At 26.2% G+C, this 27113-nt stretch overlaps 1 protein-coding gene and 1 long non-coding RNA gene across 4 annotated transcripts in view; one reads left to right on the forward strand and one right to left on the reverse strand.

Annotated features, from left to right (window-relative positions):
* Nucleotides 1–2419: 2419 nt before the first annotated feature.
* On the reverse strand, nt 2420–8110 carry LOC136077816 (uncharacterized). The gene is made up of 3 exons (XR_010637304.1): nt 8011–8110; nt 7579–7656; nt 2420–2613 (listed from the first exon to the last, which is right to left on the reverse strand). It is a non-coding gene; the product is annotated as an uncharacterized LOC136077816 (long non-coding RNA).
* Nucleotides 8111–12334: 4224 nt separating this feature from the next.
* Nucleotides 12335–27113, forward strand: part of LOC100205702 (cyclin-dependent kinase 8) — a 27525-nt gene continuing 12746 nt past the window's right edge. The window contains exons 1-3 of one of the 3 annotated variants that reach the window (XM_065794073.1): nt 12335–12447; nt 17731–17861; nt 18018–18093. In XM_065794073.1, the coding sequence (XP_065650145.1) occupies nt 17734–17861; nt 18018–18093 (204 nt within the window). In that variant the 5' untranslated portion in view covers nt 12335–12447; nt 17731–17733. The remainder of the gene's footprint in view (nt 12448–17730; nt 17862–18017; nt 18094–27113) is intronic. The other 2 variants (XM_065794071.1, XM_065794074.1) reach the window with 2 other exon arrangements.

A 27113-nucleotide genomic window follows, 5' to 3' on the forward strand; every position in this document is an offset into this window, starting at 1 on the left:
TTGAGTCAGGTTTTATTTGTATGTTTGTTATTGCTTCTTTACGGTGGACTCTGAAATTATAATGGTAATTATTTGTGTTAGTTATTTTTATATCTAAAAAATTTAGTTCTCTTTGATCATTTTCAACCTCTGACGTGTACTGAATACTGGAGTCTTGTTGATTTAATAAAATAAGAAATTTGTTATGCTTTTCAACTGATTCAAATCTGGCATGGTTATCATCAACATACCTCCTATAAGATTTTGGTGAAAAATTGTCGATTTCTGCAATTTGTAGAGCTCTTGTTTCTAATTTTTGTAAAAATGTCTCTGCAATAACAACCATCAGTGAAAATCCAATCGGACCTGAGTAAGGTATGGTTCTAATTTCATTTTTATACAAAAAATAGCATTGACTAAGACATAATTCTACTAATTGGTGGATGTCAGTAAGTGTTAATTTAGTTCTTATTTTAAGATCAGTTATATTATTGTTAAGATGATCAGTTATAAAAGGTATGGCTTTATCAATTGGTATTGATGTATACAAAGCTATTACATCATTTGATACTTGAATTTCATCTGGACTAAAATTGAAGTATCAAATGATGTAATCAGACGGATATAATTGGAAATACGTTTTTTTAACAAATTTGTTTTCTTTTCTTATTTTGCATAACAGTTTCTGGAACTTTATCATAAGTTTCTGGGTAGGATCATAGTTTAATATTATTGAGTTATTAACTTCTTTATCAAGTTTCTGAAAAGCATCAAACTCATTTATATTAACAAATCTTTATCAAGAACCTTTATCAAATGGATAAATATTTAACACATGTCTATTCTTTTTTTTTAAACTATTTAACGCTAATCCTTGTTCTTTTGTTAGGTTGTCTGATAGTCTATGTTTTAGTGATTTTGTCAAAATTTTACTAACATTTTGGCGTATATTTTCTGCGTCAGCTTTTTTGTTTTGTTTCTCTAAATTCAAGGCAAATGACTCAATCGGTGTTAATATCTCCATGAGCGGTAAGTTTTTATAAGAAGGTGCAAAATTAGGACCCAAATTTAAAAGTTCATTAGTGGGAACGTCTACTTGAATTTGAGTGAGGTTTAAAACTCCTGGTTTAATTATTTTTAAAGACTTTTTTATACAGATTTTACTTTTATTTGTTTTTTGAAAAAAGTTTTCGTATTTTTCTTTTAAATGATTCTTTTTAATTTCGAAATGATGGTCTTTTGATTTTTCAGTTACATTGTCAATTATTTTGTAATGATTAGGTGTTAATATACTTTTTAAATCTAAAATAATGTTTTTAATAAACTCCTTACTTGCAAAAAGATACTTTGCTTCGTTTCGTGCACATATTAATAACTTTCTTTGATATTCTAGAGTGATATTTTTAGCTTTTATTGATTTAAAAGATGATGGAATCGTATTATTAGAAATGCATCTCTGGAGAAATATAAACTGTTTTTTCGAAATTGCATATTTAATTATTTAAATATTTAGATAAAATTAAATTTTAAATAAATTAAGATGACATTACAATTTAAATAGATTTAAATTACTTTACAGTTTAAAATAGATTTAAATATCATTATACTTTAAAATAGATTTAGACAACATATTCTAAATAGATTTAGATAACATTACATTTAAATACATTTGGATTACATAACAGTTTAAATAGATTTAGATAACATTATATTCTAAATAGATTTAGATAACATTACGGTTTAAAATAGATTTAGATAAAATTACATTTTAAATAGATTAAGATTACATTACATTTTAAATAGGTTTAGATTACATTACGGTTTTAATAGATTTAGATAACATCACATTTTAAATCCACATTTTGTAAACAACATTTCTTAAATTTTCTAAAACTTTCAAATACTAAAAGTTCTTCAGAAAGTTATATTTCGAACGTTTTTTATTTGATAATTGTGATTAGAATACAGAGTCTTACCCCGCCCCGTTTTTACCGATTTCCAGCAAAGGCAGCCACTGCGAGGCCAGGGCGTTTGGAGAGGCCAGTCAGCAAAAAACCAATTTTTTTTAATTAGGGAAAAGTTGGGCAACATGGCAAATGGGGCAAGATGAGTTTTCATATAACAACTCAACAAAAAATCTTAAAAATGGGTAAAAACGAAGCTGTATTTGCATCTTGAATTATAAAACATTAACTGGTTTTTTCAAATACTATTATCGCAATTTTATACGGATAAGTTTACTATTTGCGCTTTAAAAAAAGTATCTCGGTTTCGGTTTCTCATAATGGATGATTTCCTTCAGGTTTAACTTCTTTAGAAGTCGTTTTTTGCAACATATGTTTATTCTGTGTTACTTTAGTTAGAGTTGTTGGTAGTTTTTAAAATTTTATAAAATTTGAGACAGAAGTTGCGTAATAAGTCATCTTGCCTCAGTCACGTGACTAGATGATAAATTTATGAACTTTTTATTTTAATATTTATTTCAAATTGTTATATTTACAAATTGAAAACTTATGCAGACAATGAATCATTTTAATAACATAAACATACTGAGAATGTAACATTGCTTCATGACTGATAGTTTTGCAATAAATCAGGGCTTTCAAAACGTTCGCCATGTTGCTCCGCCTTTCCCTAATTAAAAAAAAACTTTTTTTAAATGAATCATAAAGATTAAAAAAAAAGTCACATTTTCTATTTATATTCTATTTTTAAATCTTGAACTTTTTTTTAAATCACATTAGTCTTTTTTAAACACACACACAAAAATAATTAAATTATTTTGAATAAATTGATAATTTATATAATAAATTGAAATAAATTGAAAAAAAAAAGTTAATCTTTTTGTATACATATCAAAGAAAGAAAATTTGTCTGCTACATTGTTTACAAGGGATGATGAAACGAGTTTAATAAAAAAAATACTTTCTTCTAAATTCTTTTTTTAAAAGTAAAGTAATTCAAATTTTTAAAAGTGAAAATAATAGTAAAAATGATCAAAACTTTCAGAATAAAGTCAAGTGGTCAAGTTTGAAGTGATCAATGAATAAAAGGAAGAGTGAAGGCAAATTAAAGAGACAAGTTTAAAACAAATTAGAAACCTATATGTGTTGCGTCCTTGCCAAAGTTGACAGTATTTTTTGCAAAAAAACAATCGGATGCATTATAAAAAAAGGCGGTGGATGCAACCTTGGACTCCATTAGTGTACGTAGCAAAAAATTAGCTCAGAACGTCGAAGATTTTCTACCAACACTGCCGACCACATACGTCAAAATAACAGCCTGATTATAACAAATCAGCAAACAGAGACGTTAACGCCACAGATTCTTCTGTCTGAAATCCGAAACATTGCTGGAGCTTAAAGGTTATTTTTTCAAAAACTAGTAAATGGGGAAAAGAAAGAACGCTATTGGCTAGTATATACGGCCAAAAGGAGGTAGTGTTTACTGCAAACCTTAATTCTTTTTCAGGGAAACTAGTTCTTTAGAGAGTGAAGATGTATTTTGCAACTTGAAAGTTGCTCATAAGACAATCAGTGAGCATGAGCAATCTGCTGAACATGATAATGCTATTCATATCTTTGTAAATCGAGTGAATGGAGGATTGATATTATTATTATCAGTATAGTTGCAGCTGTAAAAATGCGTAGAATATATATATATATATATATATATATATATATATATATATATATATATATATATATATATATATATATATATATATTCTACGTATTTTTACAGCTGCAACTATACTGATAATAATAATACCAATCCTGCATTCACTCGATTTACAAAGATATGAATAGCATTATCGTGTTCAGCAGATTGCTCATTCTCACTGATTGTCTTATGGGCAACTTTCAAGTTGCAAAATACATCTTTACTCTCTAAAGAACTAGTTTCCCTGAAAAAGAATTAGGGTATATGTATATATATATATTTATATATACATATATAACGGGTGATGGGGAAGTTATCGGACAAAATAAAAACGTCAATAACTTATTTATAAACAAAAAAACAAACAACTATTATATTTTTTTTAAATAAAGTATTTATCTTTTATAAAAATATATTATTTTTTATATGAAAAAACACCACCATCTGCAATTGATCTCAATTTTGCTCTGACGCCTTTCATATGCGACAGTAAAAAGTTTAAATCAATTTCTTGTAGTTTTAGTTTAATGCGATCAATCAAAACTTGCTCTGTTTAAGCTTGCCAATCTCCCTCGTAAACCTTCTGTGCCAAATGTCCCCAAAAATTTTCAATTGGTCGTGCTTGAGACACATTTGGGGGATTGGATTCTTTATCAACGTAATAGACATATTGGTCCATCCAATTTAGAGAATCTTTAGAATAATGAGAACTTGCTAAATCTGGCCAAAATAAATAGTTAAAGTCTCCATGATACTTGTGAATAAATGGAAGAAGTCGTTTTTCTAAACATTCATTAATATAGATTGATGAATTGATCGCTACAGCCTTGGAAGTGCGAAACAATGGCTCGGACATACCACGGTCAGATATGGCTATCCACATTAATAATTTGTTTGGAAATTTCTCTTTTCCTATAAAACGAACACTCTCTAGACATGTCTTTTTGTTGTTTGTTTAGTATACAGAATTTCCAGGCATGTTGTCCCCTGCAAAACAAAAGTATTTTTCGTCATCGATGACTAGAAGCGATTTTGTGTTATAGAGTTGGTTAACTAGTTTCCTGCTTTTTTCTTTGCCTTTATTTGTTGTTCTATAGTGTATTTTGGAGTCTTTTCACGTTTTATGTATTTAATATTCATTTTTTTTAACTGACGACCAATTGTCGATTGATTTACACCGAATTTAATACCTATTTTTCTCTAACTGACCCCTTTTCGATTGTTGACAAGTCTCGTTAATTCGGCTTTCTTTTCTCTAGTCCAGGATGTCGGACGACCAGGGTGCTTTCTATCAGAAAACGATTGAACAGTTTCAAGTCTTTTTAGGTTATCATATATTGTACTTCGAGCAAATCCTTTCTTTTCAAAATGATTTACGATTATTTTTTTTTTTATATTAGGTTTATTTACAAAAAACATTTTTAGTCGCTTTCGAAAAGATTCTCGTTCAGCTGCATTTAACCTCATTTTACCACAAAAACTGATTATTATGTTCAAATAATAATCAGTTTTTGTGATAAAATCAAAGATAAGCCACAAAAACTAATTATTATGCTCAAATAATGAAATTAGGATTTGTCCGATAAATTCCGCATCACCCGTTATTATATGTATATATATATATATATATATATATATATATATATATATATATATATATATATATATATATATATATATATATATATATATACATATATATATATATATATACATATATATATATATATATATATATATATATATATATATATATACATATGTATATATATATATATATATATATATACATATGTATATATATATATATATACATATGTATATATATATATATATATATATATATATATATATATATATATATATATATATATATATACAGCGAGTAGGGAAAACAATCTACTATATACAACCAGTTTTATAAATATTCGTTGCGAATTTTATCCCAAACCAGTGATCTAGTCTAACTTTAAACGAAAGTACAGTTGAGTAGAAAGTTACTTGCTCGGGTAGTTCGTTTTAGTGTTTTGCTTATCTATTATATATAGTTCTATTATAGATAGTTAGTTGTGATTGGAAAACAGTTTGGAACATATTCACGTCTTATTTTGAAATTGGTGACCACATGACAAGGAGTTAATAAACTTTGGTTGTTGTATATCATTAACATTAAGTTTAAAGATTTTTATAAGATCGCATTGTAGGCGCAGGAACTCAAGTGATTGTAGTTTTAGTCTTTATAAAGACAAAAACTATACAACAATACTTCAAAATACTAAAGTCTTTTGTAGTAATGAAGATGTCTCAAGCTTGAAGCCCATTTTGTTGCTTAACGTTGAACAGATTCAACCAAAGCTACGTTAGTTTTTAATACGGGGCCCAAAACCGATTGCAAATTTGTTAAACAGTTTCAGAGTGAAAAAGAATATTGGGAAAATGTGCCAAATTTTTATCTTCCAGGTAAAGTTTAACTATACTTATACTTTTGGATTACTTATCTTTTTAACCTATTGGTCTATTATTATGTACGTGTTTATGCAAGCCTAGTTACAAAAATCTAATGAGTTAACTTTTTACGCATAACGCATAAGAGTGCCAGTATTTTGTAGATAAGACCAGAAAATTAGATTGTCATAATGGAAATTTTCTCGACTCATTAAAGTTACGAGCTGAATACAACCAGTTTTTAGCTAAACATAATAACACTCGAGCAAACCAAGGTAAAGGCAGCACTTCCTATTTATAAGCCAATATTTGTGAAGAGTTCATTAAGCATTTTGACAATTCACTTTTATAAATAACTGGCAGTTAAACCGCTTTTATATTTTTATTTAAATTTGCTTTAATAAGAGCAATTGACAAGTTTGAAACTGTAGGAAAGAAACTTGATATTATAAAAAAAGTTTTGAAAAAAACTTTTTTATAATATCAAGTTTCTTTCCTACAGTTATTAAACTTAAAGCTGCTAAATGTTATTAAATTATGATTGATTCTACCACAGACGTTTTGCACGTTGATTGAAAAACTTTTGTTGTTCGGTATGTAATGCCTGACGGAAAACCAGCTGAATTTTTTTTATCATTCATTAGCGATTGCCGTGGGTAGTCGTATAAGAGCAATTGACAAGTTTGAAACTGTAGGAAAGAAACTTGATATTATAAAAAAAGTTTTGAAAAAAACTTTTTTATAATATCAAGTTTCTTTCCTACAGTTATTAAACTTAAAGCTGCTAAATGTTATTAAATTATGATTGATTCTACCACAGACGTTTTGCACGTTGATTGAAAAACTGAAGAGGCGCACAGATCTTAAGAGGCGCACAGATCTTAGGAGGCGCACAGATCTTAAGAGGCGCACAGATCGGGGATCTGGGTTGGTTTCTGGCTGCTAATAAGGAAATCTTTTCGATGAAGAAATGTACAAATTATGCGAAAAAAGTAAGTATTAAGTTGGCTAGATATGATTATCATGCGGTTGTGTCAATGAACAATTTGACAGGGATAATGCAACTGCAAAGACAATCTGAAAAAGTTACGATGATTCTGGCAATTATCTTTTGACTACTGTAAATATATATTCTAAGTTATGCACTATAGTTTTGACTGCTGTAGGTATACGCTAATTTACGCATTATAGGTGCTAATGATGCAAAAGTAGGACTTGCTCAAATTATTAACAAAACTTACAAAGATTAAGAACAATAGCAACTATTGAATTTGATATTATTCAACTATTATTCATTTGAATTAGATAAGAAAGGTATGAGGTTGTGGCGTTGCTTCAATATCAGTAAAGGATTGAATTGTATGTTAACTTATTTTTACCACAAAACAAGAAAGAAAAATAATTTAATTAAGCAAAATAAGTCGCAAAAAAAAACAAAAGTTGTGACAGGCAATTATGGTTATTAAGGTTTTGCACTCAAATAAACTATACCTTTTCATTTGAAGAACATATGCAATCCGATCTTCATACATTTTTAATACCACAAACATCATTGAATAGAGTTCGCAGCTTGTTTGTTTATAAGATAAAAATTACATCTCAACAAAATATTAAATAATAACTATAATAAAATAAATAATTAACAAACAAAAACAAAACAAAATATTAAATAATAATTATAATAAAATAAAAAATATAATTAAATAAAAATTACATCTCAACAAAAAGTTCTTTATTCTCTAACAATGTTTCTGTAAAAGTCAAATAAACATTTTTGTGTTGTAAAGATGTATATTACCCAGTTTGAAGTTGCTTTAAATTTTCAAATCAATTGAAACCATTGTTGTAGAGAAACTATTTATTCGTCTAGTAATAAAATGAAATGTGAGCAGGCTGTCATACAACTTAAAAACAAATTTTCACCTGATCAATATGTAACTAGCCAACAGAAAATATCTTTATTTTTCTGATTTTTATTAAACATTTTTACAACTAAGTTCAACTAAGTTCTGCTCTTTCTTTTGCAAATATTTAACTAAATAAAATTTACACTAAAAACTGTAACTTTTTTTGTTTACATAGGTATGTTTACATTTAGTTAAAAAAGTTGTACATTTAATATTTTGTAGATTATTTTTGTTGGTTTATTAACCTGGAAAAAAAAAATGCTAGTGAAACCGACAGCACAAAACGATGAAAACATAAAAGCTCACTATAACAAAGTATTTACTAACAATGGCTTTAATCAGACGACCTTGAAGATAGAGATTAATATGAGAAAGCCGTGGCCAACCATGCAAAAGAAATTTATCTTGCATGGAAAGTGATTGGGTTGCTGTTGTGTATGAAAATAGAATAGTGGATATACTGTAAAAGTAATTTTATTCTAACCATATATTAATTTTCAAGTTTTTTTTGACAGAGGTCTAAAATAAAAAGTTTAAAATTAATAAATAAAATAGAAAAGTTATTAGAAAAAAACATATTTTAAACTTTTACAAAATTACACAAATCATAAATCTTAGCTTGTGTTATTAAAAAAAGTTGCGCTAATACTTACTATCTTGGTATCTGGTACCAAATTTAATTGTATGAATTACGAGCAAAAGAAACTTTTCTGTTCAATGATCTGTTTAGCAGATGCTCTCTTTCTAATCAATAATTGTGGGAAATATGCATTATCCTTAGAAGACAGTCATTTCATTATTTCTTGAGAAACTTATTGCAACAGAGTAAAATATATGTATGATAGGATGGATAATTTATTTTATATGTAAATATTTCTCAATGAATCACTAGTTTCTAAACGGAAATCGTTTAAATATTTATGTTTAATTTACAATATTGTTTTCTTGCTGCCTAATTTTTTTGTTTTTGTTTGTTGATTTTTAATTTATGTTATATTATGTGTGTCATCACATGATTTTTTTTTGATGATGTTAGAAGCGTGTTATTCAGATATTACGGCGTGTTCATTATTTTAAAAAACTTAGCGCTACAGCCGTAACGGGTTTTCAATAATACTATAACATTTTTTACACTCTCAAGACGAATTCCAAGAATTCAACTGTATCTTAGACAATTGAATTCTTGGAATTCGAACTCAAATTCAAAAGATCGATTAAATCCAACAAATTTTTTGGTTTAATATTTATGATTAAATCCCTGTAATTCGAAAACTCTTATTTTTCAAAGACATTATGAGACCTTTGATAGTTCGAATTACACAAGTTCAACTATTGGAATAATTTATCACGTGACTTTCGTAGCATTTTTAGATGCAATATTTTAGATTTTCACAAAGCCCATATATTTATATTAACTTATTTAAATAAACTTAAAATTCTATAAACTTATTTATATAACCTATTTATATAAACATGTATTTAGCTTATATTTATATAAACTTATTTACATAAATTTAAACTCATTAAGTTATTATTAGTAGTAAAAGTTAAAAATATATTTTGGTCTACTTTTTTATTTCTACTTATTATTATTTTTTTTTTGTAGTTATTTTAGGTGCTCCCAGAAGTCCTCACGGTCTTATCACAGCGCAGGAGTACCGCGGGAGAGCATTTAACAAGAAGTTCACGCCTCCTTCCGGACCAATGTCGCTTGTTGGAGCTGGCGTCGAACCTCGGACCTCTGGGTCTTCAGCCAGAACTCTAACCACTGCGCCACGGCTGCTCATTTTATTTATTATTCTTATACTTTTAACTTTTTAATTTGTATGTTTACACCATTTTTTTTTTTTTTTACGCATAAAATTCTTATGAGAAGATTCTCTTGATCTTTTCTAAGATACATAAATTATTTACCTCGCAATTTTGTAAAAGTTTATTAATTTTTTGTTTATCTTATCCTTGTTAAATGCTTATTTAAGGTTATGACAACAAGATCTTTGCGATCTTCTTTCAGATACATTGTTTATATATTGTTATAGTTTCTATTGTAAGTTTATATTTTTATTTTTGTTATTGGTTATATCAAGTTGTACAACGACCAACAAATGTTAACCAGAAGAAAAAAAAATGCCTGCTCAAAAATCGTGTGTAATGGGAAAATTTTAAACGTTGAATCTTCATCGTTGACAAAATTAAAAACTTTTTGTACCTTTAAGCTGTGATAATTTAGCAACCGCCCAGTGTTAAGGAGTTTTATTTATTTTTTTTTTTTTTTAAGAAAGAGCTTAAGTGTAGTTTCTTTAACTTTTGCAGTTAAAGAAATTACACTTTATTTAACTGCAAAAGTTATGAGCAACTTCTTGCCTTGCTAATAAAAAGGATTCAAATGTGTAAAAGTCGAATATCTTAAAGTTTAAAAAAAAAACTCAAAATTAAAACCGAAAAGTAAACAAAACGTTTTCGGAAGTTTTATTTTTAACCAAAAAGTGAACCTTGCTAGCATTGCTAGTCGAAGCTATATTCATTTGAATTTTATCATTAAAAGCATATTTTATTAAATTGCTTCAATAAAATAATAAAATTTTTGTTATAAAAATATCATTACATATGACTATCTAAATTACAACATTTTATTATATCACAATCAATTCAGCTTAAGAAAAAAATAAATCTACAGAACATGCCTTCATTTAGTTTGTAATAGAAAAATTTCAAATTCTTTTATATTCTCAATTTACGTTAGGTATTTTTTTGACTTTTCTAAGTCATTCAACACTGATCACAGATCACATCATTTAAAAGCTATTTATCAAACAGAAAACAACTTGGTACTTGCAGTGATTTTTGTCGAAATTCTTTTTTTAAATATATCTTGCGGTGTACGCAGGGTTCAATTTTGGGTCCTCTGCTTTTTTTACGTCAACATAAACAACTTAAATAAATCATCTAGTCTATTAAGTATTATGTGCGCTGATGATACCAACTTATTCCTTTCTAATAATGAAATTTTCAAACTTTTTTCTAATGCAAATGAAGAATTAAAAGACATACCTAATTGGTTTAAATGTGATAAATTATCTTTAAATACTAATTAAACAAAATAGGTTCTTTTCATTTTCTCTTATAAAAACGGTATCTACCTACAAACTAACTGGGTATCTTCAACAAAATTGAAATCAAAAGAGATTCAGTTACAAATTTTTTGGAGGTTTTTCTTGATGAAAACATTACATGGAAACGCCATACTGATTACATCTGCACTAAACTTCAAAAAACTTTGGAGTTCTGTATGAGAACATAACTTACCTAAATAAAAAGACCTTGACCAAATACTATTCCCTTTTTATTGATTTGCAATGTAAATTTTACAAATATTGTCTGGGGAAGAACTAAAAAAAAAAAGCTACAACTTCTTTATCGACTGTAAACTGAAATAAAAAAAATACATGTTATATCTAAATATATTTGTGCAGTTTTTAAGGTTCTGATGATAAGATCGTTGTGATCTTTTTTCGGAAACCTAGTTTATATTGTTATATCTTGTTATATCTTTATTTTATTTATTTTGTATCACGAATAGTACTGTATCACGAATAACATTGTAAACTGGAAGCTTACAATGTTATTCGTGATACTATCTTAAAAAAAAAAAAAAAACACCATAAACGAAAATAAATTAAAATTATACCAAAAAAAAACTGTTAGTTTTAGATTTTCTGTACTTGGCCTTTTTTTTATTTTTTTCTCAATGTCAATGATTTAACGAGCTAATCTAAGATAATCTGAGTTATTAAGACATCAGAAGATGCTTATCGAAAAAGATATCAGATCTAAAGATTCTATGGTGTAAAAAATGGCATCTGAAATTAAATTAAAAAAAAATGCGAAGACATGAAATACATTTGTAGTAAAACAAAGTCTGACACAAAATATTATATCTGGGTATGGTTATCCTTGGACGCCAGGATTTCCACAGCGACATAACCTTTTTATATTTCGAGTTGTTAAAATGTGGAATAACCTACCTCAGAATGCGTTAAACGATAAAACGATGAAAGAAGTCAGCAGTTGAACTAATTTTGCATAAAAATAACATAATTATTTGAATTAATTTCATGTAAAATTTTATTTTTAGACAAATAAAAAAATAAAAATGTAAATCCAAAAAAAAAAGAAAAAAAGAAAGGTTAATAATAATTCTTTTGGATTAAGTCATAAAGTGGATAAAATTTTTATTCTTAATTACATAGATGTAATTTCTAGTAATTCTATGTAGTTAAAATGTATTTAAGAATAGCACATTATTACACCGAAAAACTAGTTGCACGGAATTAATTTCCAGTAATTCTATGTAGTAACGTGAGTTAACAATGTAACAATTTACATCAAAATACTATGCACGCTGCTTAAGTAACAACGACGCAACGGTAGCATCTAAACATAGAGGTCGTAGGTATCAATATATTTTATGATTGCATTATATAACTAATATAAAGTAGCATACAGCTATTATGATTGTTTATATTAGTCAAATTCAAGTTGTCATTAAATTTATAACAGTATTAAATGTTTTCACTATTAAAGTTGTTAAGTTACATCATTCTTACTCATTAAGTATGATGTAACTTAAAATTAATGCTTAGTTATTGGAAAATTAAAGCTCCCTTCTTGTTTTCCCGATTTATATAATTTGCAATCTTTCAAGTCGTCTGTTAATCAATATCTTGCTTTATAAACTTCATCTTTTCTCTTCCTGTAATTTCCAACTGTAGTTTGCCTCGTTGGAAGTGAAGATTAAAAAAAAAAAAAAAAAAAAAAAGTAAAAACGTAGAAAATGTACCAGCTTAACTTAAATTTTTTAAAAACTTAAAAAAAATGTTGTAATTTTTACAAGCCAAATGTGCAGTTAAAAATTAGGTTACAATTTTCAAGAAGTCTTTGTTATAATATTTCTTTGCTCAATACTTTTGAACAAAGAAGTTTGACTAAATAGTATTGATACTAATTATTACAATAGTATTAATACTAATTATTACAATTGATACTATTGACTTAATAGTATTTTCATAGCTCAATACTATTGACTTAATAATTGAGTAATGAAATTTTGAAAAACTTTAATACTTTGAAAACAAGTAAAAAGTATATACCATTTCAGTTTGTTTCTTTTACTGTTAACTCTTCCAGATATATAGCAACTGTAAGTTATGTGTTATCTACATCTGTATATTATATAACAATTTTCATAGGTGTAATTTAAACCTAATGTAAACTAATTTAGATTTAATTTTAGTAAGCTTCAAAACTTTTAAAATATGGTACTGCACTATTGATTATCTTAGTGGATGACTTAAGTTAAAAATTAGAAATGTTTTTATTGTCTGGAAGCTTACTGAACTTGAAAATCACATCAAGTTACTGTGATTGATAAATGTATAATATCTGCAATGTTGAACATAAACAACGTTGATATCCGGATATCATTATTGCTATTCCCAAGTCATAAAAACTTTTTAATTGTGTTTCTTAGTAGCTTTTTTTTTTTACAAAGTTATTTATTTAATTTGGTTTTAAACCATTATGATATTAAGTTTTTGATTTTACGCTATATTTAAATTGATTTAAATAGATATATACTGTTATTGATATATACTGTTAAATATCTGATGGAGTATTGATATTATAGAAATTATACTTGAGTTTTGATATCTTCTTAACTTCAAAAAGAGCCTTAATATTTCTTTAAAATATAAAGGTATTGATAATTTTGTTTGTTATGTCATGCTTATATTACTCCTTATGTCATATGTGGGGTTCAAGCCAGTATTTAAGTTCGAAATATAATTTCTATTTCAGTTTCTATTCAGTTCTTGTGGCGTTGATTTAATTTCTAATTCTAATTTTACTTATAAAATTATTCTTATTTCAGTTTTAAATCAGTTCTCTTCAAATTAATTTTAGTTCAGTTTTTAGATTTCAACAGTTCTACTTCTTATTTCAGTTTCTAATTCAGTTAATATTTTATTTCTATCAAGTTTTTTTGGAAATTTTTAACAGGATATTAACTTATTAAGTATCATTATCAAAGTCTCAAGACAACAGTATTAAAGCAATTTCTTGATTAATATAATACAATATAAATAATCAAGTAATAATTGTAAAACAGTCATTTAACAATTATTATTTGATTATTTATATGGTATTATATTACATAAAGAAATTGCTTTAATATTGTTGTCTTGAAACTTTGATAATGATACTTAATAAGTTAAAATCCTGTTAAAATTTCCAAAAAACTCGATAGAAATGAAACATTAACTGAATTAGGACTTAATAAGTTAAAATCCTGTTAAAAGTTTCCAAAAAACTCAAGGAAACAAATCTCATCTAGATGAGATTTTTTTTGAAACTGTGAGAAAATATATACGCTTGAATTTCAATCATATATTCTTGTTTAGTTTCATAAAAACCCTCATCTCTTATGATGTTTCCATCATCTTATTTATTTCATCAAATCTTTTGTAAATATTTATATATTTTTGTAACTAAAGATTAAATATATCGTTGACCTAAGAGTTGGACTCTTACATCAATGATACATTTAATCTTTTGTTATAAAAGCATGGCAAACAAGTCAAGAGCACATGACCAGGTTGGTGGTCAGACATGTGTAACAACAATAAAGGAAGTGTAAATAAATTGTCATAGATTTTTTTTGTTAAGTTTTTATTTTGAATTCAATAATTTTTATTTAGTAATAATAAATAAATTAACTTCTATTTTCGTTTCTGATGTTGATATTCAATTCTATTTCAGTTTTCATTCTTCAAATAATTCCTAATTTCAGTTTTTGTTCACATTAATGAAATCGATGATTTTTACTTCTAATTTTACTTAACGTTAACTTAAATAACACTGGTTCAAGCTCAATTCCTAAAATCTATCTCCAATCTATTTGTCTAGTTTGCTAATGTATTGAACGTATTATTGTGATTTATCTGTAGTTTTTCATTATCAAACTAATTTTTATGATATTTATTTGTTCTTGTCAGCAAATAGCTCAAGTGTACACTTTTCAACATTTTATGTACATACATTGACTGACCTAGAGAGGTAAAACATGCGAGGAGTGTATATACAATGACTGATTTAAGTAGAACAGGTACTTTAATCATCATTATATATACAATAGAACAGGAACAAGGAGTGCCACTACATTTAATCAGAATTTTGGCATAAAAAGGCAATCCTTTAAAAAAAAAAAGTTCTCTGCTCTTTTCTGCATCAGACATACATTATCCAGCACTTGTCCAGTAAAAAACATTATCTAATAGTCATGACCCATATTTGGTATGCATTAATTTTATAACTACTTTATATCAAAATTATTAGTAAATTCAGTATAGTATAAAAAGTTCACTTTTTGAACTATGTTTTTTTATATATAAAAGATTATTGCATAACGGACATTTTATTTCAATTCTAAATAAAACTGTTAAAAAAAAAAAAAGAAAAAAAAAACGCTTTGTTTAATTAAAATAAAAAAAGAAAGCGAAATGAACATTGCATATTCTTAGTTAAAATAATTAAAATACAAACAATTTTAATAAAATTCATGACTAACCAAAAATTATCGCAAACTCTAAATCCCATTTCTGATGATAATTATAATGTATCATTTAATTCTAATGTATTGATTAATGATTTGAATTCTGATAAATTTCAACCAAAAGTTTTCGTAAAAAAAAAACATTACATGCTTTGAAAAAGATGAAATATTTAATAAATGTATTAATGTAAAAAATCCATTAAACAATCAATTAGCGGATATTCACAACCAACAAAAATCAAGATATTATTTAATTTTAATTAAAAAATATAAAATATAAAAAATAGTTAATAAAATATCCAGGAAATTTTTTTTAAATTTTTTTAAAATGAAAATAATTAAATTCTAAACGAAAATATTTAAAATAAAATGGCAAAACGAATGTTCTATTTAACTTCTAAATAACTTTTAAACATAATGATTAAAATTAAAAGACTAAAAACAAGTTATTAATTCTATATAAAATAATTAGTTCTAAATAAAATAGTTCAAATAAAATCAACCTAATGTTTTATTTAAATTCCTAATAAAATGGTAAATTTGTTTCGTTCATTTTATAAGTTTTTAAGCAAGTTTCTACATTTTAAAACAAAGTCGCTGATCTCAGCATTTGATTTTTTGTCAAGTTCTAAATGTTCGAACATTCGTTGATTTATTGGACACTGTTTCTACATTTTGTGATGACCTGATGCCGACCTAAAATAGTTTAAAGTTGGCATATACAGAGTGTTAGCCAGCCCAATGGCTCCGCCTATATCGCAGAATTCCAAATTTAATGACCTCATATCAATAAAAATTCCCAATATTTTGTAGAACAATAACAGTAAATATTCCTAATATTGCAAAAATGCTGTAAAAAATGTATTCCTAGCTAACACCCTGATATATATATATATATTTTTTTTGTTATTTCACCTCCCCAAGGCCCAGAAGGCCACTACAGATGAGGAGGCTACTTAATTGTGGTTATAACCCTCTCTCAACTCTATAACTCCGAAACACAAACCTTGACGAACAAGGCCGCTGCGCAGAGAAACAAGTTAAGCGCGGTACTACCAGGGACGTGGTGGGGATCGAACTCGGAACCTCTCGCTTATGAAGCGAGCGCACTACCACTACACCACTACCGCAATATATATATATATATATATATATATATATATATATATATATATATATATATATTTCATACCTCTTTTTCAGAAAAAAACAATAACAAAAAAAATAATGAAAAAAAAGATTGCTGCCCTAGCCCAAACCCTTTTGTCAATGTAGTGGCATTCCTTGCATGAGATTATTTGGGCTTTCAATTCTATAATCTTCTTTAGCCAAATCTTTTGATCAGTTTAATTCATCATTTATCTTTTTTGTTTAAGACTTTTTTTTCCAGCAAGTTTTAACTGTCCTAACTTTCAAATCTGCTTAACTAATAGCAAACACATGTTTGCTATTAGTTAGCACATGCCCGCTTAATTAAAAAAAATACTCGTGATTTGTCTGCGACTCTTTCAGTCTTGAAAACAAAAATAACATGAATTCTTTTACAAGCTTGATAAATATAAAAATATTTATCAAGCTTGTAAAAGAATTCATCAAGGTTTATTGCTAATATACTGTCAAGGAAAAAGACTTTAATGAGTAGAAGGTTGATTGGTAATATATTGTTAAGGAACAAATTTACTAAGTTTGTTCCTTGACAATATATTAGCAATCAACTTTAATTGTTTATTAAACCAAGTCTTAGCTCAAAGAGTTTTATGTTCATTAAACTATGTCTTGGCTCATAGAGTTTAATGTTCAGGTTAGATAAAATTTATTTATAGTTTGCCTTCCCACATACAAAATTAGATTATCCAAATTAAAAATTTGTACAATAATAAATTATAATAAAAATTAAAATCAAATTTAAATTTAAATCCATAAATACAATAAATAAATATTTATAATATTTATGAATTTAATATACATAAATTTTTATTTATATTAAAAAATATAAATAAAAATTTATGTATGATAAATTAACATATTTTCTTCTTTTTATTTTTGTTTTTTGTTTATTTAATTCTTAAGAATTTTAAAGGTATTAAATCATAGCTTTTTAATTTTTTTTAAATAAACATGTAACAGAAAATGGATTATGACTTTAAAAGTATGATGAATGAAAAAAGACAGAAAGTTGAAGATTTATTTGACTTTGAAGGGTCAAAAGTTGGTAGGGGTACTTATGGCCATGTCTACAAAGCAAAAGCCAAAGATTTGTAAGTTTTAGTGCTTTAATAAATTTTTATATAAGTTTTATAAGCCAAAGATGTGTAAGTTTTAGTGCTCTGAGAAATTTTTATAAAGGTTTTAATAAAGTCTTTAATTGATTTTTTTAATTCAATTGTTTACTAAAATCTTTAAATTTTGTTTAGAAAAGATACAAAAGAATACGCTCTTAAAGAAATAGAAGGAGCAGGTATATCTATGTCAGCTTGCAGAGAAATAGCAGTAAGTTTTATGTCTGCCATTAAATTGTTAAATTAAAGATTATGATTGTTAATGATAATAAAAATTTTTATTATGAAATACTAATAAATCAAAAGCAGATTGAAGAAAATGCTTATTGAAAGACCAACATTGTGAATAAAAAATAGTTTACTGTTGCATGGAATTTAAAATTTAAATTAAAAAATGATATTAGGATGTTGGTTAAAATGATATGGTAAAGATATTAACAATAAAGATGGTTTCAAGTTTCATGATTCATTTATTTATGCAATAAATAAATGAATCATGAAATAATTTGTGAAATTTTGTTTTTTGAAATTTACACCTCGTGTTGGTTTTATAAAAAAAGAAGAGTTCTCAAAATTTCAATTCTATTTTATTCCAGCTTTTTTTTTTTTTTTTAAATACTTTGTTTTATGAGCCATATAAATAAAATTATTAAATATATTTTTAAATTATTAATACCGCAAAATTAATATATAGTTGCAATCACATTATTTATTAGTGCACTACAGGATTTGAATTAACTCAAAAAAAATCTAATCGCAAAATTTTTTTTGCCCCCCCCCCCCCCCCACCTTAGTATTAGTATAAAACTGTATCTTTTGTATGTAATTGTTATTTTTTTAACATTATATCCCTCGTATTTAAATATTATCTTATAATTTTCTTGTTCGGCAGAGTTTAAAATAGCATAAGTTATTGTTATAATTTACAGCTTAAATTATAATTTAAAGTTTAAGTTGCAGCTATAGTGTAATGAGCAAGTAACATATTTAATACTATTAAGATATTACTTTTAGTTTTTACTTCATGATACTTAAAAAAGTAAAAGTAAAAAAGTAAGAGTAAAAAGCAACATTAAAATATTTAACCGGTTTTATAAAAAAAGAAGATTAAATAGTCATAAGAAACTATTTGATACGTTCATGCTGACGATAAAAAATGTGTTATTTCTAAAGAGTATTTAATTGTTATTGTAAAAAGCTATAAAACAACAAATAAAAAAGCTGCAGAGTTGTTTTAAAAATATAAAGAGCTTGTGTTAATGTAAAACAACTTCATGACACTGTTTTGTTCTGTTTTATACAGTTTATAACCTTGATAACATAAAACGCGTTTAAAATAAAACGAAGCAAATAAATAAAATTGTTCTAATAAATTAAAACATTGTCATAAAACTTTATATTTACACAAGAACATGCCTATAGACCATACGAGTCTATAATTTTTAGACCAAACGAGTAAGATCAAAGCAAAAAACATTAGATACCACGTTTTTTATAATTTATTGTTTCTTGATCTAGCGTACTATTAATAATTTAAGTATAATTAAGTTTTTCATTTAAATGGTTTTTAAATTGATGCTTTCACTAAATTTTTTTGTTCAAATTGTTTTCCAATAAAAAGTGAAACAAAAGTTTGGTTTAATAAATCAAATTATATTTCCTTAAGTTTAAGAATATGCTTTAATTAATTTTTTAGAAAAAATTTCTATGACCAGAAGTAAAATAATTTATTAATTTTAATTTAAATTTTTTATAATTTAATTTTTATTTTAACTTTTGCAATCACTGGGTTAATGTTTGCAATAGAATGTTTCTACTTTTAAAACTATTTTCAAGAAACAAAATATAAATATATCAAAATGTTTACGAAATTTATGATTTATGAAATAAAAACTTTCTTCTCGTTCTTTCTTGTTTCTTCAAATTCTTTTAATTTTTTTTAATTTTAAGTTTAAGCAAAATTTTCAAAAAATTAAATTCACTCGACCTGTCGAAGACCTGCAAGCTGATGTTGTGTCAATATTTAAAGAAATGTTCCATTTTTGGAGTTTGAAAGAAAAGAGGGAGTCATTTAAAATTTTGATGGGGGAGAATGTTCCGAGAAGTCTGACCCAATAATTTGTGGAAAACACACTGGCTGGTTATTATCATTTAATGCTAACAGCTGCGAGAGCCGTGTTGTTTTAGTTGATTTGAATTTAATTGGTGACTATTTTATTATAATTTATTCTACCTGTAATTTATTGCCATAAAAAGAAAGTATAAGTATAAAAATTATTTGAATAAAAGAATTTTAAAAGACTCAAATACTTTTGTTTAAATAACTAAAAACAACTTGCGTATTTATAGAAAATGTTTAATCGTGATATTGCTTTTAATAAAATGAAAATATAATAAAATGGTGTCGCGTTTTTCATATTCTATTCAACAATTTTTGTTAAAATATAATACAACATATAAGATATAAATAGAAACATTTGTATGGCTAACTTTTGCGAGTCTTTGAGTATATTAAGTAAATTAATATAATTGATAAGTTAATATCTTAGTAACTGTAAGTTACTGTAGTAACTTAACTGGTTATTTTAAGTAGTTTTACAAGTAAATTTACTGTGATATACTTAATCCATTCAGTAAATCAAAGTAAATATAACTGTAAAAGATTCAAGGTTGTTAAAGTGAAAAACGTTAAAGCAAAAAAGTTGCTGGTTTCTATAAGCATTAATTAGCTAATTAAAAAAAAAATTAAAAAAAAAAGATTTAATATATGTTTTAATATACTTAAAGCAGTAAAATTAAGAATATAAAATTGTTGATAAAATAATAATAATTTAAATTAATAATAATAAGTTACTTTTGTGCATTGTTTCAAAAACAAAGATAAAAACTAGGCTGTTTTGTTAAATAAAAAAAAATGAGGAAAAAATTCTCTTTCACTTCTTTTCCCTTTTTCAACTTTTCATTTTATCGATCTTTTAAAATATTATTGGCTTCCATGCAGAGATTTAAAGTAATTTGAATTGCTTTACATTAAATGAAAATCTCCGCAAGAAAGAGCAAATTCTATTTATTCTATATCTCAAGATCATTCTATTCAAACTGTAAATTTAGCGTGATGTACTTTATGATAAAAACATTACAATCACTTTGACATATGACATGAACATTACTTTTAAGAATTGCCAAAAAAAATGCTTAATTAGAAAAAAAGTAAATAAACACCAAAAAAAAAAAATCGCAAAAATATTTTTTTAAAGAAAAAACTAATCGTGAAGGTGTGAAAAGCAATTGCAATTCATGATTACGATATGCTTAATTCGACCCCAGCACTACCTGTACATTATTCCAGAACCAGAATGAATAATCCGAAATTTTTTTAATCTTGAAATCCTCGTCCCACTGAATAGAACCTTCTGAAGAAAAGAAGATTTCTTTTATTCAGGAGGTTCCATTCAGTGTTACATGGGAAAAAATATCCAAAGCAGTGCATGAAAATTTTAACAAGGCATTAAAAAGACTTGCTGTGTCAGTGAAAAATATCTATCTGAATCGAGAACTTTTAATTTAAGTTTTATGAATGTTATGTATATTTTAATATACATAAGAAAAATCAAAACTATTCATAATATGTTTAAAATAAAAATACCACAAATGTTGAAGTTACAAAGAGTGCACTGTTGTTTTTGGAATTTGAATTAAATTGAAATAAATTGAATTTTTAAGTTGATGCTCTATTGGATTTACATTTATGTATAAAAAACACTTGAAAAAGTTTAAAAAATAAGTTGTCTAATTGTCATTTAATTATACATCCTAATTATATAACAAATCACTTTTTTGATTTAACAAAGTGCTATTTGTATTTAAGCATTTATATTATTAAAACATTTATATTACTATAGCATATTTATGTAACAAATTGTTACCATATATTTGTTACATTAATTAAATATAAATTTTCAGAAAAAGAAGAAAAAAACGAAGAATAATGAAAGAAAAGATTGCTGCCTCATGCCAAACCCTCAGTCGATGTACGAACACTCCGCTGCGTGTCAGTCGATGTATGTACTGAAGCCCGCAGCAGCAGGCTATTCCAGTATGACATCAGACTGCTCACTTAAATCAGCAGTATAAGATGTATATACTTATATTATATTTTTTGCTTATATATATTTATATATTTTTAATTTATATATTAAATATATATATATATATATATATATATATATATATATATATATATATATATATATATATATATATATATATATATATATATATATATATTTAATTGGATATGTATATATATTTATATACAAAAATGTATATATATAAAATATATTAAATATATATATATATATATATATTTAATTGCATATATATTTATATATATATTTCCCATTTCCCTTATATATATATATATTGCATATATATATATTGCATATATATATTGCATATATATATGTATATATATATATATATGTATATATATATATATATATGTATATATATATATATATATATATATATATATATATATATATATATATATATATATATATATATATATATATATCAGTCATGGACAGGAAAAGTGTGCTATCGCACTCTATTCCTGACCACGCATTTATTATTTTTTTGTGACAACTTAAACATGGCTAAAATTTTGAAAATGTTTGAAAAATGTGCTAAATAAAGTATAAGGTAATAAAGCAAGAAATTGCTTTATAAGATTATTTATATAAAAACATTTATTTAAGTTTGAAAACAAAATTTAAATTTTTAAAAAGTGTAATTTTTATGACGAATATAAATGTTTTCAAAAAAGTTTGTACAATTAATTTTATAAACAACAACGAAAATAATTTTTTTAATAAACTTTTTGATGAATTTAACAGTCGAAAACATAACAAAGTTATTATTAGTTTTTATTTTTTATTTTTTTGTTATGCAATGTAAACTTACTAATAAAATTTGTTTATACTAAGCTAAACACTTTCATATAAAGTTTTAAAACGCCATTAAATAAATTATCATAGAATTTTTTAAAAAAGTTTTTATTTAAAAAGTATTTTTCAATGATGAATGTAATATTTTTAAAACAATTTGTATTCTTAATTTATTAAACAATGACGACAATGAATGCGTTTCAATAAACTTTTTTAATAAATACTTTTTGATCATTTAAATAAAGTTAGTTTTTTATTAAACAATAATTAGATTTTTTTATTTAAAAGATTTCGCCTAATATTGTAAAAACATTAGAAAAGATCTAAGTTTTATAATTTGTGGCTTTAAAAGGTTAATAACTGTATTAGGAGAATTTAAAAAAAATCTTGTAATTTTTTTTAATGTTTAATTATAATTACTTATATTATTATTGTTTTTATTTGTTTATGTATTATTTTTTTAATTGATATATAAAAATATAAGTATATAGAAAATAATCATTTTTATGTAAATATTAAAAAAATAAAAACTTTAATTGCAATTTTCCTTATATAAACAAAATTGTTTGGAAACTCGTTAAACCAATGACGAGTTATTAAACTTTAATGTAATTGCAAAACATAGATAAAAATAATTTTCTAGTAAAGATTTAGTTTTTCAGATTTATATTAGTTTTTTTTTTTTTTAGAGCTCTAGGTTTTAATTTTTTTCTAATTTCTCTTTTGTCAAATCTCTTTCTTTTTTATATAGTTTAGCCTGTTTAAGTTTTTTTTCCTTTGTCGGTTTTTTTCAGCGCTTTTTTAATTATCTAAAAAGCTGTGGTATATATATAAGTGCATATAATAGCAAAACTTCCAATACTTCAATAAAAATTCCAAACTTTAAACATTTGAAAATAAAGTACTTTTGTGACAAATATAATTAAACATAGCTAAACATTTTTACGGAGATCTTTCGATTTAGTTAAGCTTCATTGTTTAAAACAATATCAGGTATTTTATCATTTTATTTTTTCATTGGTATTTACATTTTTTTTAGTCATTTGTCAAAAAAGTAATAATAAGCATGGAACTCTCATTACTATTCCATCGCCCATAAACCAATAAATTATCAAACCAATTCTTTTGTTTTAATTTGTTTATTGTTTAAGTCATTACCACATTTTAGCATATTACCACCCACTGCATGAAAAGCAAATAAAGTCCTAAACCATAGCTAATTAAATTTATGCTGATTTTAAAGTTGCTTTTCTTAAGTGAAAGTCAAGATGTTACTAATGAAATGACTGCTCCTTAAAGGGAAACAACTTTGCCAACAATATTGTCTTGTTATAACTCGTGTGATATATTCAATGCAGATGAGTTTAGTTTGTTTTATAAAGCGCTTCCAAAGAAAAGTAAGCATTTGAAGGGTGAGAAATGTATTGGAGGTAAGAATTTCATGCGACTAACTGAGCTTGCTGCAGCTAACATGTGTGCAGAAAAACTTCCAATATTTGTTATTGAAAAATTAAACAAACCCCGTTGCTTTAATGGAATTAGAAGCACTCCATGTTGTTACCAAAACGTTGGATGACCTCTGAACTAATTGAGGAGTTGGTTAGAGAAAATGACAGAAAGTTTGCATAAGAAGGCTGTAAGGTAGCATTGGTTATTGATGATTGCACTGCCCATCTGAATATTGAGAATCTTAAATCGGTCACTCTCTACTTTTTCTCCCCAAACACAACTTCATGTTTGCAGCTGATGGATTAAGGAGTCATTCGATTGTTGAAGTGTAAGTACCGAACTAATTTAATTTACAAGATCATAAATGCTATTGATAAATAAATGCCTTCAATCTCCATACTTGATGCTATGAAAATGCTTGTTTCAGAAATTACTACTATTAACTGCTTCCGCAAAGCAGGATTTAAGGAAAGAGTAAATGTACCAGACAAAGATGAAGAGTACTTCCTTGCATTATAAAATTCAATTGATCAGTTATGTCAGCGTGATGAGGATCTTGTTCTGGAAGATTTTACTTAAGAAGATATGTTAACAGTTGATGATGATGTTTTGGTTAAGGGAGAAGTGATGACAGATGAAGATATTGTTCAAGATATCATTGAGGTAGTTAAAGAAGAAATGCAAGAAGGAAGCGAAATGTTGGTGACAAAGTCAACGACTGAAGAAGTTCGTAAAGCAATTGATACCCTTGTTAATTTTTCGATGTTTACTCAGAGTAGTGAAAATGGAAGAGTAGCTTTAAGTACTTCAAAGCTATTTGAAAAAGAATTGTGCGAGTCACTAAAACAAACATCAGTTTCAGACTTTTTTCATTTATAGTATATATTTTATATACAAAAATATATATTTCACATAAGATTATATTGTTTTATATATATGTTTGTAATATTTATATATCGAAGAACATTCTACAAGTCTCGAAATCCCAGCAAGTGGGACATTTTCAAAAAGTAAGAATTAACCAGAACTTTGCTTAATTCGGACATTTGCTAAGTCGGACAGTAAATATATACCCCTTCAGAGTCTAAGTTAACGGGATTCTACTGTATATAAAATATATATATATAAATGCAGCATTAGACGCACACAGATGGGTTCATGAAAAAATAGGAATTTGCGGGAGCTTTAGTACATCCATTAACTATCCAAATACCTGACCTGCAAAGAAGTGCTGCTACATAGATTGAGGGTTAAGTATGGGGCAGCAATCTTTTATTTCATTATTCTTCGTTTTTTCTTCTTTTTCTGAAAAATTAAAACACACTTTTTTACATTAGGAGTGCAAAAATGATATTAGGAAATAAGGTCATTACATATAGATTGAGTATATATATATACAGTGGGTGCAGAAAGTATCCGACACAAAAGAAAAACTTTATTTAATTAAAGACCATTCAACAAAATAACATAAGTAAACACTATTCTAATATAATTTTACATAGGAAATACAAATATCATATCAAAACAACAATATCATTAAATGTTGACTTGATAATTCCAATTTTGTAAAAGTTAAGGTTCAAAAAGTATTCAACACATCGTAAAAAAAGAGTTTGATTTGCCAATAATTTGTCATCCGTTATGTTTGAGGGAATATTCTAGAATCAGAAAACTTGGAACATTCTAGAATGCAAAAGTGCATCATAGAATCTTTCTTACTGCAGTCATTCATTACCTGACATCTTCATTGAAAGGTGGCTTAAATTTTACGCTCTTCAACAATGCCTAAAACTTTAAAATTGTCTGAATCAACTAGAAAATCAATCATATATGGCAGCTCCGGAGAACACTTCTGCAAGACAATAACAGATATGTTGTCCAGGCCACAAGCTGTAGAAGAGTTTAAGCGGGAAATCACCTTGGATACAGAAACTGGAGTGATATGAATGTCAAGCAATGGACCAACCTGTTTGTTGGCAATATCAGGTAGAACGCAACTAGTGGAATCAAAAGATGATACTGATGAAAAGTTTTTAGCAAACAATTCAACTTTGTCTTTAGGTGAGGTGAAAAAGTCTGAACCATACAAGAGAGGTGAAATTAAAGATTTGCCCTTATTATTAATATTATTAAAGATTCTCCAGAAGTCACGAGAGCCTAATTTTTGAGATGAGATATGAGATTTCATGACCTGAGAATAGCGGGCTTTGGCGTTAGACAAAACCTTTTTACAATGGTTTCTAGCAGTGATAAACAGACCTCTGTTTTCTGGAGAATTGTTTTGCTTATAGATATGAAAGTAACGATTTTGATTGGCAATCGCAGCAGCACAGTGTGAGGAAAACCATGGAGTAGAGTGTGGCTTGATCTGGAATCGTTGAGAGGGAACAAAAGATCCCATGCCAGCCTGAATCCACAAAGTTATGTAAGAAGCACATTTGTCGACAGGAAGACAAAAGATTTTTACCCAAGAGCCATCACAAAGAAATTCACAGAAAGAATCCCAGTCAGCTTTAAGGTAGTTTAAGAGGCACAATAATAGGGGGATTTAGGTGATGTAGAAGAATGAGATATTAGTTTTAGAGAGATCAAATTGTGATCAGAAGCACCTTGGGGTAAATGTGGAGAAACTGAGCACTGACTAGGATCAGAAACAAGACATAAGTTGAGTTGAGAAGGTAAATGGTTTAAGTTGTCTGGAAAGCGAGTTGGAAAGTTGACTATTTGAGTTAGGTATTGAGAAAAGCAAAAGTTGTGGGCTTTAATGCCTGCAAAATCACTGACACTAGAGCCAAGACATTCAGTGCGGTGAGTATTAAAGTCACCGATTACA

Source organism: Hydra vulgaris, chromosome 03, assembly GCF_038396675.1.
Source record: "Hydra vulgaris chromosome 03, alternate assembly HydraT2T_AEP".
In the NCBI taxonomy this organism is placed as follows: Eukaryota; Metazoa; Cnidaria; class Hydrozoa; order Anthoathecata; family Hydridae; genus Hydra; species Hydra vulgaris.